At 41.3% G+C, this 16335-nt stretch overlaps 1 protein-coding gene across 4 annotated transcripts in view; it reads left to right on the top strand.

The window, feature by feature from the left end:
- Positions 1–2510: 2510 nt before the first annotated feature.
- Positions 2511–16335, top strand: part of LOC123759084 (NEDD8-conjugating enzyme UBE2F) — a 50276-nt gene continuing 36451 nt past the window's right edge. Inside the window, exons 1-2 of one of the 4 annotated variants that reach the window (XM_045743924.2) lie at positions 2511–2645; positions 15347–15451. In XM_045743924.2, coding sequence (XP_045599880.1) covers positions 15350–15451 — 102 coding nt within the window. In that variant the 5' untranslated portion in view covers positions 2511–2645; positions 15347–15349. The other 3 variants (XM_069324921.1, XM_045743925.2, XM_069324920.1) reach the window with 3 other exon arrangements.

Here is a 16335-nt window from a genome sequence, read left to right on the forward strand (position 1 = left end):
CTAATCCACGTGGCTTTGCGCCACGGCTTCCCCACGTCGGGGCTCGGGCTGCCTTGCGCCCGTACGGGCGCGCCTGTGTGCGGCCCCCCCCCCCTCCCTTTCGTCTAGGCCCTGAGCATTCCGTGTGGCAGCGCGTGGTTGGTAGGCCACGGGGTCCTTGGGGTGTGTGGTGTGTTCTCAGCTAGGCACGTCGCCCTCGGACGTCTCGCCTGGCCGTGTTGCCCGGGGAGTTAGTCCCAGGCCCTTTGGAGTCCCGGAGTCCCCTGGTACGTCTTCCCCGGAGTTGTCGCCGAACAAGTTGTCCCCAGACGTCCGTCTGCCCGGTGTAAGCTCGGCATGTAGTCCCCAGACGTACGTCTGGCCGGTGTAGCCCGGTGTGTTATTTCAAGCTTTCCGTCGTCCAGGCCCTCAGGCTCGTGTCCTGCTTGCCTGGGGGGTAGCCAGGACCGTTACTCCATGTCCTCCGTCTGGCCGGTGTTGCCCGGCAGGTTGGTTCCCACGGGGTCCTTGGCGTGTGTGGTGTGTTCTCAATTAGGCACGTCGCCCTCGAACGTCTCGCCCGGCCGTGTTGCCCGGGGTGTTAGTCCCAGGCCCCTTTGGAGTCCCGGAGTCCCAGGTACGTCTTCCCCGGAGTTGTCGCCAAACAAGTTGTCCCCAGACGTCCGTCTGCCCGGTGTAAGTCCGGCATGTAGTCCCCAGACGTACGTCTGGCCGGTGTAGCCCGGTGTGTTATTTCAAGCTTTCCGTCGTCCAGGCCCTCAGGCTCGTGTCCTGCTTGCCTGGGGGGTAGCCAGGACCGTTACTCCATGTCCTCCGTCTGGTCGGTGTTGCCCGGCAGGTTGGTTCCCAGGCGTTCCCGCCTGGCCGGTGTAGCCCGATGTAGCCTACGTTGCAAGTTCAGCGTTCGTCCGCCTGCCCGTCCGCCTTGTGTCGTCGGTTGTTCTTCAACGTCGGAGGGGGACGCTGGCGTTGTAAGCACGGACCCGAGATCAGCACCCCATACTGCCAGTATCTTTCTCCCCCTGATCAGAAAAACTATGATCTTTGTGTGCAACATACCTTCTTCTGGAGGAACCATCACTACATTCTCAAAACCAACCGTCGTGAGGCGTTCCACGGCCTGTTCAGTCCCAACTGTTATGTAGGGCCGGTGAAGGCCCTCCTTGAAAAGTGGTTCGTATTCCAAACATTGTTTAGCTAGACGTACCGTCCACTCTAGCTTTTGGTGGAAATTCAATTGGCATGTTGTAGGGAACAACAGCCTCTTCCTTCTTGTCTTGTCTTGCTTGTCTTGAGTCTTGCTGAGTAGGGTCTCATTCTTTGGTCTCTTTGCAATCTCATCGTCACTCTCACTGTCTCGCTGTCTGTTATTATTTCTCCGTTTCTTTTTGTTCACTACTAGTTCAAACGGTCGATTATCATCTTGTCTGTCCTCCTCACTACCACTTAGGCATACCGCCTCATCCATTTCTTCGACGCTGTCAATAATCGAGAACAAATGCACAATATCCTGTATCACCACGTGCAAAAACGAAGAGTATGGGGCAATCCTCCACCTCCCTTCAATCAGCGGACGCCAAGAGCGCCAACCTAGCGACCGCACACAACCGTAGTCTGGATACAACTGATGATAGACAGAATACTTAGGAACTACAAGAATTTTGCCCCAATGATTGTAACACTTACTATATTAATCTGCAATGTTAAATGTTGTATTGTGATTTGTGTATCTGTACTCACTGAATTTGTGCGCCCCTGAGGGACTTGAAGTGGAGGGGGGTAGAAATAGCCTAAGCTACTCTATCCCTTTGAGATGTATTTTTTCTTGTCTCAATAAACATACTTGAACTTGAATAGCAAATAGCAATACAGTAAGTGACAAATGAAAATTATTATTATCTAATTTAATTAGCAATTCTGTTAATTATATTACAATATAACACGTATTCGCTCACACCTCCAAAATTTTTATTATTACTATTGGTATTATTATTATTATTATTATTATTATTGTTATTATTATTATTGTTGTTATTATTATTATTGTTATTATTATTATTATTATTATTATTATTATTATTATTATTATTATTGTTATTATTATTATTGCTGTTATTATTATTATTGTTATTATTATTATTATTATTATTATTATTATTATTATTATTATTATTATTATTATTATTATTATTATTATTATTATTATTATTATTGTTATTATTATTATTGTTGTTATTATTATTATTGTTATTATTATTATTATTATTATTATTATTATTATTATTATTGTTATTATTATTATTGTTGTTATTATTATTATTGTTATTATTATTATTATTATTATTATTATTATTATTATTATTATTATTATTATTATTATTATTATTATTATTATTATTATTATTATTATTATTATTATCATCTCTTCTTTTTGAGGCTAGGTGCAGTTTACACTATTATTATTATTATTATTAGTATTAGTTTTATTATTAGGAGTAGTAGTTTTATTATTATTATTAGACTAGGGTTGCCAGTAGTGTTATTGTGTGGGTCGGGACGCAGACCTCAGCCGGACGCCAGCCACACTGTTTGTTTGGTCGAGGGGGGCAGAGTGGCGACTGTGACACGGGGCACAGTGGAGCCAGGTACTGTGACACGGGGCACGGTGGAGTCAGGTACTGTGGCACGGGGCACGGTGGAGCCAGGTACTGTGACTCGGGGCACGGTGGAGCCAGGTACTGTGACAAGGGGCACAGTGGAGTCAGGTACCGTGACATGGGGCACAGTGGAGCCAGGTACGGTGACATGGGGCACAGTAGAGCCAGGTACTGTGACACGGGGAACAATGGAGCCAGTGACACAGTGCAGAGGAGCCAAAAACTGTGACATGGGGTAGAGTGGAGCCAGGTACAGTGACACGGGGCATAGTGATGCCTAATACTGTGACACAGGTCACATTTAATAATAATACATTTACAATACTAATTCATTGTGTCGGGGGACAGCAGCCAGTTTATACACAGAGTAACTGTTAGGCTTATATTATAGGTTCCCCCTCCCTTTTAGGATCAAATTACTGACCCTCCTAAGGATGCAGCTCTACAACAAGCTGACTAACTCCTGAATACCTACTTACTGCTAGGTTAAGAGGGGCATTAGGTGATAAGAAATGTGCCCAACCATTACTGTGCCGCCCGGGATTTGAACCCAGAATTCTCAACTATGAGTCAAGAATGAACTCAATGGTACTGGTCGAACTCTTATTAGAATCTGACCAGATTGTCAGCTGGGTTAACCTGTGTGTTGCATTTCCACAATGGTCGTCCAAGTTTAAATTGAACGCCCCAAGAATATTGTTGAAAACATTTGATAACTTATTAAACCAAAAATTGAAAGTTTTTAACATTTGGTTAGGTTAGGTCAGGTCAAGTCAAGTCAGTGTTTTACCACTGTGCCATGGGGACTTCATATCTATGGGAAAATTTTGAATGTTAAAATCGGCATTCGCCGATTTTAACTTTGGCAACGATTTGTTGACCCAGTTGCTACTTTGGTCAGATTTCATTATGGTTCGGAACAGTACTACTGGGATCGTCCTTAAACTAGGTACTGTGATACAGGGCACAGTCGAGAAAGTTCTATACAGACACTTTGGGTACAATAGGGCAAGTTACTGTGGTTACAATAGGGCAAGTTACTGTGGTTTTGAATTAAGCTGGGTACTGTTATCTTGAGGTTATCTTGATGATTTCGGGGCTTTTTAGTGTCCCCGCGGCCCGGTCCTCGACCAGGCCTCCACCCCCAGGAAGCAGCCCGTGACAGCTGACTAACACCTAGGTACCTATTTTACTGCTAGGTAACAGGGGCATAGGATGAAAGAAACTCTGCCCAGTGTTTCTCGCCGGCGCCTGGGATCGAATCCAGGACCACAGGATCACAAGTCCAGCGTGCTGTCTGCTCGACCGACCGGCTCCACCTGTCATGCTTGGGGCATGTTAAAGCTCAGGACTGTCAGCACAAAGGGGCTAGGTACTGTGATGTCACATAATAGCCAGGAACTGTGGCACTTAACAGAGTAAAAACAGATATTGTGATGGTGCAGTAGAGTCAGATGTGGTGCCAGCGGGACAGGGCACGTGTGGTGCCAGCGGGGCAGGGCACATGTGGTGCCAGCGGGGCAGGGCACGTGTGGTGCCAGCGGGGCAGGGCACGTGTGGTGCCAGCGGGGCAGGGCACGTGTGGTGCCAGCGGGGCAGGGCACGTGTGGTGCCAGCGCGTCATGGCACGTGTGGTGCCAGCGGGGCAGGGCACGCGTGGGGCCAGCGGGGCAGGGTACGTGTAGAGCCAGCGGGGCAGGGCACGTGTGGGGCCAGCGGGGCAGGGCACGTGTGGGGCCAGAGGGGCAGGGCACGTGTGGGGCCAGCGGGGCAGGGGGACGTGTGGGGCCAGTGGGGCAGGGCACGTGGGGTGCCATGAAGGTTAAAAATAAAGGGTTGCAAGAGCAGTGATTGTATCACTACTACTACTATGGTGGTTTACATCATCTGTCTGTTGCTTCTGTTCACCTAGTAGTAAGTAGGTACCCGGGAGATAGGCAACTGTTGTGTTTGCATCCTGGGGGAGGGTCAGTAGAATTAACCCATGGAGGACCTTGGTAAGCCGAAGTACAGGCTTCCTGTCTGTGACAATGGGAACGATTATATACTGTCGCACTTTGCGCACAATTAGACCAGGTACGATGGCAGTATAATAGGGCCCAGGTGCTATGATAGGAGACATGATGGAAAGAACTTTTCCATAGAGTTCTGTGATAGGCAGGGAATTGAGACACCCTTGGATGAGTGGGGCCAGGCAGTATAACAGGGGCATAGTGGGACGAAGTAGTGATGTCACGTGTAACCATAGTGGAACCTAGGCACTTGGACACTGAGTACTTTGTGGCTAAGTAGCCTGCTTTGACAGGGTTTAGTCAGTCATACCTGGGACAAAGGAATGTAAATGTGCTGACTATTCACAACAGGTCTAGATAATGCAGTTGTATGGCAGCATTTTTCAACCTTTACATGCTTGAAATAATCCTGGGCTGTCCTTTAGATATTCAGACACATTTCAATGTCAACCAAACAAGAAGAAAGACGTGATTTATGTCTTTGCTCTTGATACTGGTTAAATAATAGAAATTAAAGACAACAATGACAAGAATATATTTGCATATAATTAGAATTAACTTATTTGTGTCCTTTGCGGACCCCTAATTACCTAGGTGTGTGTTACCATTAAGCCTTGTGTGTTACCATTAAGCCATTAAGCCTTAAAATGATTTAAGGGTGTAAATCATTTATACTGTATAGGATTTTGGACTTACTGCTTGGAGGGTGCAAATGATGTAAATATGATTTGCAGATTTAAAATATTTAAAGTAGTCGTGCACATACACAGGGCTCACATTTGCTACCTCAGGCCTCTAATAACTCTCTCCCATCTTGAAAAAAAAATCCCAAGTCCCTAACTTTCCTTTCAGGGCCTTAATAAAAAAAATGAGGACTATTGTATGGCAACATCACCATCCAGTGTCTGAATGTTTAAGGCAGCCATAGAGGAGACAATAAACTTTTAACAACAGCAAATGAGTGATTACCGATATCATGTACAGTGGCACCTTGGTTTACGAATTTAATCCATTCCAAGAGACGGATCGTAAATTTGTAAACCGAAACAAATTTTTCCCGTGAGAGATTGAACGAAATGAGAGGAAATGAATGGCATGGTAAACAACACAACTCAATTTCAATGCAATGTCACACAAAATGAATTAAATCAAAATGAAAATAAATCAAAATTTATGAAAATTAAATTTATCAATGCAATCAGAAACATTGAAATGGAATCGTAACATATTAAGTATAGAGTGAGTTGCTATTACGTGCAACAGATGGCGCTGTTTTTCAAAAAAGCATGTTTTTACATGTCACAGGTGTGGCCTCTATATAGTCAGTACAATGGGGCCTCGACTTACGATGCTAATCCGTTCCCAGAGACGGATCGTATGTCGAAATATCGTAAGTCGAAGTGATTTTTCCCATAAGAAATAAAGGGAATTGAATTAATCCGTTCCCCACCCTCCAAAATATTAACATACAAATACATTTTATACTGAATATAATGTTTTTTTCTAACTTCAATACAGTACCTAAGTTTCTCTTACCTTTATGGAGGGCTCTTGATGGCGTATGGAAGATGGTGATGAGGGGGGAGGAGGAGAGTTGTTACTGTTTGGAAGGGGAGTCCCCTTCCATTATCACATCAGGCAGTGATGTTTTCTCTGGGGTACTCTCTCTCCTACGTTTTGCCTGAACACCACTAGGACCTGGTGGTGGTTCAGTGCTTGTTTGTCTCACTTCAAATTTGTCAAGAGACATTTGTTTTTCCCTTCGTCTTAACATTTGTCTGTAAAGATGTATCACAGTGTCATTGAATAGGTTAAGGCAACGACCTACTGCAGCTTGATTTGGGTGAATCGTTTCAGCAAAGGTTTGCAATTCTTCCCATGCTGCACACATTTTCTTAATTGTTAAGGAAGAGACATTCTGTACTCTTGTTTCTGCTCTATGGTCATCCTTACATTTACTTTAATTACTTTACTGTTCAAAATGCAAAAAATCGCCACAAAAGCGGAATTTCTTATAGGCGCGATCGTCACTAAGCGGGCAGCTGTAGTAAACTGAGGCAGATCGGCCACGTGACCGGGAACCACGCGCGCGGTCAACCCGAACATGTACCAACAAATATCGGAAGTCGACGACACCATCGGATGTCGAGTCGCATTTTTCGATGAAATTTACATTGTAAGTAGGGGCAATCGTATATCGAGGTGCCACTGTATATAAAAACACACATGTATATAATATGTATATATAAACCCGCTCGGATGCGAATGGAACGTTGTGTAAAAATTTCAAAGCAATCGGTGAAGAACTTTCTGATATTAGCGATTTTGAACAAACGAACATTTACATTTTTATTTATATAGATTTGCCTCATTGAAGAAAAAAAAGGGCCTAATTTCATCTTCATAGTTTCCTACCTTGTGCTTTAAAATTGCACTGTATCTAGTGCTACCCAATCCCCCAATTTTTATGTACCTAATCCAAACAACTTTACCATTGTGATCATTGCTGTCTTCTTATATGTTGCTATCAAAATGCTGTATTGTGCCTATTAATTTTTGTTAAGTTACAAATCAAGCTGTCAATGCAATCACTCAGAGCTACTGATGTGCTTTAATATACTTACTAATCTCTCTCATCTCATTTTTTCTTGCAGTGTACTTGTTAACATTTTATAAATTTTGCTAGAATTTACCTACTTAAAATTATCTGTTAGGTTAAGGACCTGCCCGAAACGCTGCACGTACTAGTGGCTTTACAAGAATGTAAATATCATGCTATGTATCCTCACAAACCCAGTGTATCTTCTTGTATATATATTAATAAATAAATAAATAAATAAATAAATAAATAAATTACTTATTGTTACACAGCCAAATTGTTTAACAGGAAGAAATCTTGGACCCCTACTTCCCTCTCTTTTTTTAATAGGTCATAATAGTCCATACAGTCATAATTATAGGTTTAAGTATTCAGTGAGAGAAGTTTTTGAAGTTTTTACCCTTCTTACCTAACATCATTTGTGCAGTGGGGCATTTGGTGATAGTAAATGCTCCCACCAGCCACCTTCTCTCATATTTCATGTTCACCCGTGTTTATTTACTCAATAACTACTGGTATAATATATTGCTATTATAAAAACTAATTTTAATATCATAAAAGACATATTTACTGCAAGTTTCAAGCAGAGAAATGCATATATAACTAACACGAAGGACTCCTCTTCATGAGATTCGCCAACTAATAATCTTTTGTTTATATAAAATCGATCCTTCGTGTTGTGTAGTAGAGAAAAATTGAGTTATATCCAGTTTACATAAAGCTACGAGTGGTCGACAGCACTCTTAGCTGACGGACCAAACTTATGAAGGTTTTCCTTCTTAGTGTGCCTACCTGAATACCGACATAGCCGCCATGAAGGCGCTAAGAAGGAAAAACATTTGTAAGTACCTTCGTGAATTTGGCCCCTGCACAGTGAACACTAGGGCAACTTTTTCTCAAACAATTTTTCACTTCACTCTGCACATTCGTGTTCTCACCTATTTTTCCAAAGCACTACACCTTTATGATCCTTGAGACACCACTGACTATCATCAACCTGTACTGCAATACTTAGGAATTGTGAAATATCCTGTAGCTCCTCTGATGCAGGTAGGGTGTGTGTGTGTGTGTGTGTGTGTATGTTATGTATGTATGTATTCACCTAGTTGTGCTTGCGCAACCCGTTCTCGCACTTGCTTATAGTCAATATCTTGCTTATGAATAAGTGCATATGTGACATACTAATTTATTGTGAATATTTGAGTTTACCTTGAAATTCTGAATTGAAAACCACAACCTAACCTAACCTTCTTAGTATGTTAAGATATTACAATTAGTACTGAACCTATACCTATATTGATATTACAGTTTTATTAAAATAATAAAACAAAACTAAAATATTTAAATAAATTGTAAAGTAACTCAGGATATTGTCAAATTTTGTATAAAATCTCTATTGTTTAATAAAACTGAGAGGAAAAGTTAGTGCCTTGAAAAAAATATGGGTTGGAATATGTCACATATGTGCTTATTTATAAGCTAAATAGTGACTATAAGCAATAAGTCATATATGTGCTGTCTTGTGCGAAAGTGGGTTGGCTTGCGGGGGTTGAGCTCTGCTCTTTCAGCCCGCCTCTCAACTGTTTCTAACTGCTACTACTATTGTTTTTCACATCACACACACACACACACACAATATAATGGTCTTGAGAGATATTATTGTACAAGCAGATAAAGATAAATCACGACTGTTGATACTGGGGGACTTCAACTTTAGAGCAATAGACTGGGAGGCCTATGAAGCAAGAACGGAGGACTTTTGGACATGCAGATTTGTGAACCTCATTCTGGAGACATTCTTGTATCAACACATAAAGCAAGCCACAAGAATGAGGGAAGGAGATATATACCGTCAGTACTGGATCTAGTATTCACCAGGAAAGAAGAAGAGATTTTTGACATCCAGTACCTTCCTCCCTTGGGAAAGAGTGATCACGTCCTGTTAGACATTAAATATGCTTTAAGATATCATCTAGAAGAAAATGGGGACATTGAAACAGTTGATAAACTCGATTTAAGGAGAGGCAACTATGGGGAACTTCGAAATTTTTTTAATGAGTGTAATTGGACAGAATTGTTGCTAGGCAGGGAAGTAAATGAAATGTATGCCAAATTTTTAAAACTATACGAGGAAGGCACACAAACATTCATACCAAAACAGAGATGCAGGGCCAGAAAACAGGATTGGTTCGACAGAAATTGTGAGAGGGCAAGAGACCAAAAGACACAAAAATGGAATCAGTATAGGAAGAGGCCAAACCCCCAAACATACCAGCGATACAAAGATGCGAGAAACAACTATACAGCAGTAAGGAGAGAGGCAGAAAGAAATTTTGAAAAAGGGATAGCAGATAAATGTAAAACAGAACCGGGCCTATTCTACAAATTCATAAACAACAAATTGCAGGTAAAGGATAATATCCAGAGGTTGAAAATGGGAAACAGATTCACGGAAAATGAAAAGGAAATGTGTGAAACATTAAATGAAAAGTTCCAAAGTGTGTTTGTACAAAATGAAATCTTCAGAGAACCAGACACAATAAGAATTCCAGAGAACAACATAGAGCGGATAGAGGTGTCTAGAGATGAAGTGGAAAATATGCTAAAGGAGCTCGGGAAGAACAAAGCAGCTGGCCCAGATGGCGTTTCACCATGGGTTCTGAGAGAATGTGCATCTGAGCTCAGCATTCCACTTCACCTGATCTTTCAGGCATCCCTGTGTACAGGAATCGTAGCAGACGTGTGGAAACAGGCTAACATAGTTCCAATCTACAAAAGTGGCAGCAGGGAAGAACCCCTCAATTATAGACCTGTATCATTGACAAGTGTAATAGTGAAAGTATTGGAAAAGCTAATCAAAACTAAATGGGTAGAACACCTGGAGAGAAATGATATAATATCAGACAGACAGTATGGTTTTCGATCTGGAAGATCCTGTGTATCGAATTTACTCAGTTTCTATGATCGAGCCACAGAGATATTACAGGAAAGAGATGGTTGGGTTGACTGCATCTATCTGGACCTAAAAAAGGCTTTCGACAGAGTTCCACATAAGAGGTTGTTCTGGAAACTGGAAAATATTGGAGGGGTGACAGGTAAGCTTCTAACATGGATGATAAATTTTCTGACCGATAGAAAAATGAGGGCAGTAATCAGAGGCAATGTATCGGAATGGAGAAATGTCACAAGTGGAGTACCACAGGGTTCAGTTCTTGCACCAGTGATGTTTATTGTCTACATAAATGATCTACCAGTTGGTATACAGAATTATATGAACATGTTTGCTGATGATGCTAAGATAATAGGAAGGATAAGAAATTTAGATGACTGTCATGCCCTTCAAGAAGATCTGGACAAAATAAGTATATGGAGCACCACTTGGCAAATGGAATTTAATGTAAATAAATGTCATGTTATGGAATGTGGAATAGGAGAACATAGACCCCACACAACCTATATATTATGTGAGAAATCTTTAAAGAATTCTGATAAAGAAAGAGATCTAGGAGTGGTTCTAGATAGAAAACTATCACCTGGGGACCACATAAAGAATATTGTGCAAGGAGCCTATGCTATGCTTTATAACTTCAGAATTGCATTTAAATACATGGATGGCGATATACTAAAGAAATTGTTCATGACTTTTGTTAGGCCAAAGCTAGAATATGCAGCTGTTGTGTGGTGCCCATATCTTAAGAAGCACATCAACAAACTGGAAAAGGTGCGAAGACATGCTACTAAGTGGCTCCCAGAACTGAAGGGCAAGAGCTACGAGGAGAGGTTAGAAGCATTAAATATGCCAAAACTAGAAGACAGAAGAAAAAGAGGTGATATGATCACTACGTACAAAATAGTAACACGAATTGATAAAATCGACAGGGAAGACTTCCTGAGACCTGGAACTTCAAGAACAAGAGGTCATAGATTTAAACTAGCTAAACACAGATGCTGAAGAAATATAAGAAAATTCACCTTCGCAAATAGAGTGGTAGACGGTTGGAACAAGTTAAGTGAGAAGGTGGTGGAGGCCAAGACCGTCAGTAGTTTCAAAGCGTTACTGTATATGACAAAGAGTGCTGGGAAGACAGGACACCACGAGCGTAGCTCTCATCCTGTAACTACACTTAGGTAATTACACTTAGGTAATTACACACACACACACACACCAGAAAGCAGCCCGTGACAGCTGACTAACTCCCAGGTACCTATTTACTGCTAGGTAACAGGGGCATAGGGTGAAAGAAACTCTGCCCAATGTTTCTCGCCGGCGCCCAGGATCGAACCCGGGACCACATGTCCAGCGTGCTGTCCGCTCGGCTGGCCAGCCCCGTATGTATGTATGTATAATTAGTACAATACATAAAATCCCTAAACATACTAAATATAATCTCACTCCACACATTCTCTTGTGTCAATTACATCTACAAAACCCTGTTCTTAAGTGCTAACCATGCTCTGAAACTCTCCCCTGAACAGATATAATAGGACCCATAATCACACACCAGAAATAGATATCTCTTTGATATCCCCAGTCAAACTTAATCTGTGTAAACACACTATGCAAATAAAGGTACCTAGTCTATGGAACTCGCTCCCATATTCATTCCCAATTCAATACTAATGAATTAAAAAGCAGTCCAAAATTTTGCCTTATTCAAAAAAACAAAACAAAAGTACAGTACCTAATTTCATCTTCATAGTTTCCTACCTAGTGCTTGAAACTTACACTGTATCTAGTGCTTCCCAATCCCCCAATATTTATGTACCTAAAAGCCATACAACTTTACCAGTGTGCTCATTGCTGTCATCTTGTATGTTCTATCAATATGCTTTATTGTGCCTATTAATCTTTGTCAAATTATCAATCAACTATCACGGCTATCAATCAAAGCTATCAATATGCTTTAATATACCTACTAATCTCTCAATTTTTTCTTACAATGTACCTGTTAACATTTTATAAATTTTGCTAGAATTTACCTACTTAATATTACAGTACTGTATCTGTTAGATTAAAGACTTGCCTGAAACGCTATGCGAACTAGTACTCACCTATTTGTGCTTGCAGGGGTTGAGCTTTGGCTCTTTGGTCCCACCTCTCAACCGTCAATCAACTGGTGTACAGATTCCTAAGCCTACTGGGCTCTATCATAAATATACATTTGAAACTGTGTATGGAGTCAGCCTCCATCACATCGCTTCCTAATGTATTCCATCTGTTAACTACTCTGACACTGAAAAAGTTCTTTCTTATGTCCCTGTGGCTCATTTGGGTACTCAGTTTCCACCTGTGTTCCCTTGTTCGCATACCACCAGAGTTAAACAATTTATCCTTGTCTACCATGTCAATTCCCCTGGGGATTTTGTAGGTAGTGATCATGTATCCCCTTACTCTTCTGTCTTCCAGTGTCATGAGGTGTAATTCCCGCAGCCTTTCCTCGTAATTCATGCCATTTAGTTCTTGGATTAGTCTAGTGGTATACCTCTGGACCTTTTCCAGCTTTGTCTTGTGCTTGACAAGGTACGGGTTCCATACTAAGACCGCATACTCCATGATTTGTCTCACGTATGTGGTATACAAGATTCTGAATGCTTCCTTACACAGGTTCCTGAAGGCTGTTCTGATGTTAGCCAACCTCGCATATGCCGCATACGTAATTCTTTTTATGTGGGCTTCAGGAGACTGGTTTGGTGTGATATCAATTCCTAGATCTTTCTCTCTGTCCGTTTCATGAAGTGCTTCATCTCCTATTCTGTATCCTGTGTCTGGCCTCCTGTTTCCACCGCCTAGTTTCATTATTTTGCATTTACTCGGGTTGAACTTTAGCAGCCATTTGTTGGACCATTCATTGTCTGTCTAGGTATCTTGTAGCCTCCTACTATCCTCCTCTGTTTCAATCCTCCTCATAATTTTTGCATCATCAGCAAACGGTGAAAGAAACAAGTCTATACCCTCTGGGAGATCATTTACATATATCAGAAACAGCATAGGTCCAAGGACCGACCCCTGTGGGACTCCACTGGCAACGTCTCGCCAATCTGAGACCTCACCCCCTCACAGTGACTCTGTCTTCTGTTGCTTAGGTACTCCTGTATCCACTGGAGTACAGTACCTTCCCTTTCACTCCAGCCTGCACCTCTAGCTTTTTCACTAGCCTCTTCTGTGGTACTGTGTCAAAGGCTTTCTGACACTCCAAAAATATGCAGTCTGCCCACCCCTCCCTTTCTTGCCTGATTTTTGTTGCCTGGTCATAGAATTCAATTAATCCTGTGAGGCAGGACTTGCCATCCCTGAACTCATGTTGATGCTGTGTTACAAAGTTCTTTCGCTCCAGATGTTCCACTAGCTTTTTTCGTACAATCTTCTCCATCAGCTTGCATGGTATGCAAGTTAGAGACACTGGCCTGTAGTTCAGTGCCTCCTGTCTATCCGCCATCTTGCATATCGGGACTACATTAGCCGCTTTCCAAATTCTTGGTAGTTCTCCTGTTGCCAGTGATTTGTTGTACACTATGAAGAGTGGCAGGCACAGTGCTTCTACTCCTTCCTTTAGTATCTAAGGGGAGATTCCATATGGGCCTATAGTCTTTGTCACATCCAACTCTAGCAAGAGCTTCCTTACATCCCCACTGGTAATCTCAAGCTCTTCTTGTGGTTCCTCGTTAACTATTCCCTCTCTTATCTCTGGAACTTCCCCTTGCTCTAAAGTGAAGACCTGGAATTTCTTATTCAGTTCCTCACACACTTGTCATTTGTAGTGAATCTGTCTGCCCCTACCCTAATTTCATTACCTGTTCCTTTATTGTTGTTTTTCTCCTGATGTGGCTGTGCATCAATTTAGTTTGTGTCTTTGCCTTGCTTGCGATGTCATTTTCGTATTGTCTTTCTGCCTTTCTTCTCAACCTGACATATTCATTCCTGGCACTCTGGTATCTTTCTCTGCTCTCAATTGTCCAGTTATTTCTATAGTTTCTCCATGCCCTTTTACTTTGCTGCTTAGCTAGCCTATATCTCTGATTAAACCATGGGTTTCTCATCCTCATTTCATTGTTTTCCTTTTGGACTGGAACAAACTTGTTTGCTGCTTCCTTGCACTTCTGCGTGATGTAGTCCATCATGTCTTGGGCCGTCTTTTCCCTGAGCTCTATTTCCCATGTTATATCTGTTAGGAATTTTCTTTTCTCCTCATAGTTTCCCTTTCGGAATGCGAGCCTTTTGTTTTCAGTACCCCTCCTTGAGTTCAATAACCCTTCTTCAATCAGATACTCAAACACCAGTACACTGTGGTCACTCATTCCTACTGGGGCCTCGAAACTGATTTCCCTTATGTCGGAGTCGTTCAGAGTGAAGACTAGGTCGAGTCTCGCTGGTTCATCGTTTCCTCTCATCCTTGTGGGCTCCCTGACATGCTGGCTTAGAAAGTTTCTTGTCGCCACCTCTATTAGTTTGACTCTCCATGTATCCTCGCCTCCATGCGGTTCCTTATTCTCCCAGTCTATCCTTCCGTGATTGAAGTCTCCCTTGTTGAGCAGATGGGATCTATTTATACAGGCAACAGAGGAAGCCCTCAATTATAGTGTTAACTGCCATATTAATGCTGTCATTCTGTTGCCTGGGTCTTCTGTCATTTCGTGGAGGGTTATATATCACTGCTACTACTACTTTAGATCCTCCCATTGTCATGGTGCCTGTTATGTAGTCTCTGAATCCTTTGCAGCCCGGGATAACCATCTTGAAACTCCATTCCGTTCTCATTAGTAGGGCCACTCCATCTCCTCCTCTTCCTTCCCTCTCTTTCCTTATAACAGTGTAGTGTATTTGACAATGCTCAAATTCTGGCATTTAACACCCCAATGGCCATTGGCCTACCATAGGCTTGACAGGTTTTGTATTTTCAAGGGTGCAATGTACAGCTATTTGAAGAATAATTTTGTTTAATGTTATAACTACAAAATATTAGCAAGGCCAGTTAATAAGCTTGTGTTGCAGGAAGAAGTTCTTCCCAGGTAATCTTTTGTATTTAAAATATTTAAGTCTGTTATGAAAATGTAAAAAAATTCTGATTTCTTGCTTTCAGAGAATGATTACTTTAACAAAGAAATTAAAGTCGAGTAAGGGGGTTGGGGTACCAGAACCCCCTAAAAAGCGGATTTCTATTCGTGATCAACTACTTGTCAAAGAGGTATGTGAAATTAATACTTTTTATTGTGATTTTTAATATTGTTTGTTATAAATGTTATTGTTTTTCCATGCTACTAGTAGAATTTACTTTGAAGTTTGCAAGTTGAAATTGTACTTTGTACAAGCTACTACTGTAGCAATGCTATGAATAATTCTATACTTTAATTGAATGTTAATGTGTGTTATTAGTCATTTATTTAGGAGATTTTGAATTGTTGTGGGAAAAACTTAGTAGTGGGATTTTAATTATTCATTTTAGTTATTGATTTATTTATTAAATGAGTTATATTTAATTTGATTTTAAATGATTTCTTTAGAGAGTGGACTGTATGGTTTCAATTTCATCCTTCTAGTAGTCTCATTCACACATCTGGGGGGGGGGGTATGTTCTACCAAATCCAAGCTAATTGATCTATAAAAAAATTTACTACTGGTTATTCTAAGATTTTAAGAATGGTTATTAATATAAATTTGGACAAGCTTAGCTATCTTTGTAAAATGCAGCCTGGTTAACAAGCAATAGACATGTCCTGATCATGTAAACTTGTTCTCCTTGTAGACCATGTGGTTATGGCGTCATCACATGGTAGTGTGATAAAGCAGTTAAGTTGCTGCTAGTGTCTCATGCTGTCACAATTTCACCTGCCGGAATGTTAGTGTAAACAATGCAAACAACATCTATATGACAATGAGAATTATTAACACTTTCGCGCTCTCGGCAAACGAGAAAAAACTTGCCCCCTGTGCGCGAGGCGTTTCGGGCGATCGAGCGGCAACACTGAGAAGTATACTCTTTTCACTGTCCTGACCTTAATTTTTGATGTACGTATTTCATTTTTGTAGCAATGTGTTCACAATAGAATGTTCTAGAAGAACATATATATA

This window comes from Procambarus clarkii, chromosome 15 (genome assembly GCF_040958095.1).
Source record: "Procambarus clarkii isolate CNS0578487 chromosome 15, FALCON_Pclarkii_2.0, whole genome shotgun sequence".
Lineage (NCBI taxonomy): Eukaryota > Metazoa > Arthropoda > Malacostraca > Decapoda > Cambaridae > Procambarus > Procambarus clarkii.